Source organism: Penaeus vannamei, chromosome 2, assembly GCF_042767895.1.
Source record: "Penaeus vannamei isolate JL-2024 chromosome 2, ASM4276789v1, whole genome shotgun sequence".
Taxonomy (NCBI): Eukaryota; Metazoa; Arthropoda; class Malacostraca; order Decapoda; family Penaeidae; genus Penaeus; species Penaeus vannamei.
The window spans coordinates 51,174,485-51,179,484 of NC_091550.1; the positions used below are offsets into that span (position 1 = coordinate 51,174,485).

The window sequence follows — 5,000 nt, forward strand, 5'->3', positions numbered from 1 at the left end:
TTAAGGGAAGTAGCCAGTTAGAAAAACTTAGAAAACTTCACCTGCACATCAACACGTCACAACATGGCCACTTCAACGTTGAAAGGTGGAGTAAAACTCCCGCAGAGTTTTCACTGGCCGTCGTTGCAAGTTGTAAGTTCCTACATGACAGTATCTGGATTATTAAATACAACTCGTAGACGATGAAAATGGATAAATGGCGAAATAACAAAACTAATGTCAGCAAAAATGTATGGGACACACACAGATATATATATATATATATATATATATATATATATATATATATATATATATATATATATATATATGTATTATATATATCTGTATGTGCGTGTGTATAGATGAATAAATAAATTTATATATATATATATATATATATATATATATATATATATATAAATGTTTATATTTATATACATTTATATATATATATATATATATATATATATATATATATATATATATATACACATATGTGAGCGTGTGTGTGTGTGTGTGTGTGTGTGTGTGTGTGTGTGTGTGTGTGTGTGTGTGTGTGTGTGTGTGTGTGTGTGTTTGTATTTATGTGTACACACACACACACACACACACAGATATATATATATATATATATATATATATATATATGTATATATATATGTATATACATATATATATATATATATACATATACATGTATGTGTATATATATGTATATGTATATGTATATATATATATATGTATGTTTGTATATATATGTATATATATACATATATATATACATATTTATATATACATATGCATATACATACATACATACATATATATATATATAATATATATATATACATATATGTGTGTATATGTATATATATACACACATATATATACATGTATGTATGCATATTGGTTTACATACATAGATAGATAAATAGTTGTACATATATAGGAATATATGTATATGTATGAATATATTTGTATATATATAGATTTAGATATAGATAGATAGATGTACATACATATATGTATACACAAATATACGTGTGTGTATGTGTGTGTGCTTATATATGTATATGTGTATATATAATCATATATATTATGGAGTATACATAAAATTCTAAATAGATAGATTGAATGAAATACACAAATATGCAGTGGGTGTATATGTTGTGAGTTTTATTAATAATGAATTATAATAAGAAAGTGACAATGTTGATTAGCAGAGAAAAAAATGTATGAAATTATGGAAATTACAATCAAAGCAAGCGTCATCACTTTACTATAGTTGTACATTTTGTACATTAGTGCATTACACTATGGCTCTCATCTCCATGTATATATGTAAAAATGTCTGTATTATGTCAACAATTCACGTGACATATATTTTAACAGCCTTGACACATACCCAAAACCAGTAATACCTCGTTTCGGAAAGTTCTGTTCTTTTAAACCAGTTTACTTTACAAAGTGCAATTCCAAATTATTGTTCTTTCACAAGTAAAACTAGCTTAGTAACAGTTAAGAAAATGTATTGGGGTTAGTGGTTCTACCTTCCTGGTGTATAAAGCACTTGATGAATAAGTGACACGATAAATAAGTAACAAATGTGTTTAGTATTGCCGTGTATTTTAGGCTTTTACGAATATTGACAAGGAGTGGACCTAAGTATTGTGAGTCACCCGAGCAAGGGAAAGTGAGCCATTACGTGTGGTCGCTCACACAAGCCCTTCCAGCTGGCTTCGACTTGGCAGTGAAAAGCGTTACTTTTTTATTTGTATTTAAAAGAAAAAAAACGTCACGGGTTGAATTAACTGTAATAGCGTAACTGTCTACAAGACATTTAAGGTGGGGGGGGGGGCAGAAAAAGTTATCAGTAGAACCTCTCGCTTCTCTCACGTTTTGAATGCGTGAAAGCATGACTATCACAGGTATTTTGTACACCTTCACATGAGTCTAGCATTTATATACATTCACCTACATACTCTCAATATATACTCTCGTGCAAAATGGATTTTTATTCCTCTTATGAAAACTAGATAAACATTATTTCACTCTAATCACGTTAGTATATCGTACTAAACTCTCCGAAAAGCGAGATATGTGTATTTCATGGAATGTGAAGATAATATCAAGGCTGAAAATGCATACCTACAAGATTAACTTATCTCTTTGCTGGTGTGTAAATTACGTAGTTCTAATCGGTATAAACTCTAAGAATTAATTATGCTCTGTATGATCGTGAAAGAACGGCATACAGTCCTTTACATACACATTAAACGAACGTCAGCAAGAACAGTTATCAGTTGCTGACGTCATTTACTTAACTCTACACGATACTTGCGTCACCTACTGAAGAAACCCGAAGCATTCCATTGGTAAATTGACGAATTAGTGATCATCTCTCTCTCTCATTTTTTTACGAGTAAAATAAAGCGTTATTTACGAGCATCCTTGGCGGCTGTCTCGAAGGCCTGTGGGAGGTTGTCAGAAGTAATTTGAAAGGCAGGAAGTTATATCAGTGTTACTCTATGGTTAATGGTTAATAATCTTTTCCTTTACACATTGTGATAAGATTTTATTCTTTCAGTTTGAGACAGAAGAGGGAAACCTTTAATTGGCCTCCAGACTCCCAGCGACTGGTTTAGCCGAGGGTCAGCAGGATACTGAGTGTGCTGACGAACTGTTACAGGCTTACTGAAAGTACAGTTGATCTTTGAAGTAAATGTGACGACCCAGGGTTTAATACTGGAATCATATCGGGACAACCTAGATAATGCGGCTCGTAATATCTTATGTAAGTCACAAGTATCAGGAGAATTTATTGGTAAATATAATCAAGTGGAAATCCACCCATGAGACCAATCTCTACTGGCCCGATCTGAAAAGTAGGCGTGGCTTCGCGGAGATCCTGGCTTTCTGATTGGCCGAGCTGTGACGTGAGGCGAAGGTGTGTCTCGAAGGGTATAAAGCAGGTTGACGATCAAAATAATATTGAGTTGTAGCTGGACAGGCTCGAGCAGCTAGAATCGATTTGGACTGTGGGAAATCTCTCGTTACATTACCAACCATGTGTGGTAAGTATGTTTATATTTTGTGATGGAATATTATCACCGTACATCTAATTTTGTTGCGAGATAACTTCACCTGGTAATATACGATATACTTTAGTGGATTTTGGTTTAAGAAAGTGAATATGTCAGCCGTAAAGAGAATCGAAACTAAAACTGCGCAGCAAAGAATCCTCTATCGATCGTCTTTTGTTGCTCGGCGCTCTCACCGCGCGGAGGGGTCTGGCGTCTATACAAATTTCGTCTGCTGTCGCGCCGAAGTCAGTTTGTTGTTGTTGTTTGGGGAAACTAGACACTCGAACTTTCTTCATCTGTTCTTGTGAGAAACCTTTCCTTTCTAGCCCGTGGTAACGCTCCTGTATTTTGATAATGTGTGGTGAGTAAAGATATAAGATTTTAAGCGATGTTTTATCTTGTGAATGTTTATTTAACGGTCATATTTCATAAATTTAACTAGAACCCGTGTGATATCCCCGAGACTTCTGTTAACATTTCCAAGCCTTTATATCAATACTGTCTTTCTGTATCATCAGCCGCCCGTTTCAGACAGCCATAGCAAAGACACATTATAACCCAAAGCATAAAAACGAAATAAAGACCAAAGTAAGCTCATTCATCCTTTGGTGCCAAACGCACGAGCGTGTGTGACGTGGCGCCACTACTTCCCGGCACCAAGAACCAGTGCCACTTCCACGTATATGCTTGTATGTCCGCGGTGCCACCTCTTTGATGCGGTTTTGGTGTAGTCGGCTTAGTGATGATTGCAGGCTCTCGCAACAGCTCTACTACTTCCTTATCGGGGGTTCTTAAGCCCTAGAATAAGACACGTATGCATGTATGAAAACACACACATACACACACATGCACACACACACATATGTATATATACATATATATACATATATATATATACATATAATGTACATATGCTTATACATATATATGTATGTGCATATACATGTACACATACATAAACACACACACACACACACACACACACACACACACACACACACACACACACACACACACACACACACACACACACACACACACACACACTCAACGCATATATGTATACATATACATACACATACACATACACGTACATAAATAAATATATATATATATGGATATATGTAAACATATATGTATACACACATATATATGTATGTATGTATAGATGTGTGTGTATATGTATATGTGCATATATAGACATATATATACACACGTATATGTATATATATGTATATGTATATATATGTATATGTATATATACGTATATATATATATACATATGTATATGTATACATATGTATATATATACATATGTATATGTATACATATGTATATATATACATATGTATATGTATACATATGTATATATATGTATATATACATATGTATATGTATACATATGTATATGTATACATATGTATATGTATACATGCATATATATATATACATATGTATATATATACATATGTATATATACATATGTATATAAATACATATGTATATATATGTATATATATGTATATATATACGTATATACATACGCACATATATATATATATATATATATATATATATGTACACACACACACACACACACACACACACACACACACACACACACACACACACACACACACACACACACACACACACACACACATGCATGTATGTATATATATATGTACACATGTATATGTCTATATGTATACATATGTACACATGTATATATGTCTATATGTATATATGTCTATATATGTATATGTGTGTATATGTATATATGTGTGTGTGTGTATGTGTATCCATTCATTCATTTATACGTTTATGTTTATACATATACACGTACACGCTCATGTACACATTGCACAGCCGTTCTCTCCTAGACCTGGGTCAACGTACACTACATGTCGACCTCTAGCTTGCTCCTTGCCCTCT

General features: G+C 33.0%; 1 protein-coding gene across 8 annotated transcripts in view; it reads left to right on the forward strand.

Annotated features, from left to right (window-relative positions):
* The first annotated feature begins 2,865 nt into the window (after nt 1–2,865).
* LOC113802825 (glutamine--fructose-6-phosphate aminotransferase [isomerizing] 2) overlaps nt 2,866–5,000 on the forward strand; it is a 40,108-nt gene continuing 37,973 nt past the window's right edge. For 4 of the 8 annotated variants that reach the window (XM_027353461.2, XM_027353462.2, XM_027353463.2 and 1 more), the window contains exon 1: nt 2,866–3,056. In XM_027353461.2, the coding sequence (XP_027209262.1) occupies nt 3,050–3,056 (7 nt within the window). In that variant the 5' untranslated portion in view covers nt 2,866–3,049. Of the gene's footprint in view, nt 3,057–3,246; nt 3,427–5,000 lie in introns of those variants that run through there. The other 4 variants (XM_070134607.1, XM_070134619.1, XM_070134592.1 and 1 more) reach the window with 2 other exon arrangements.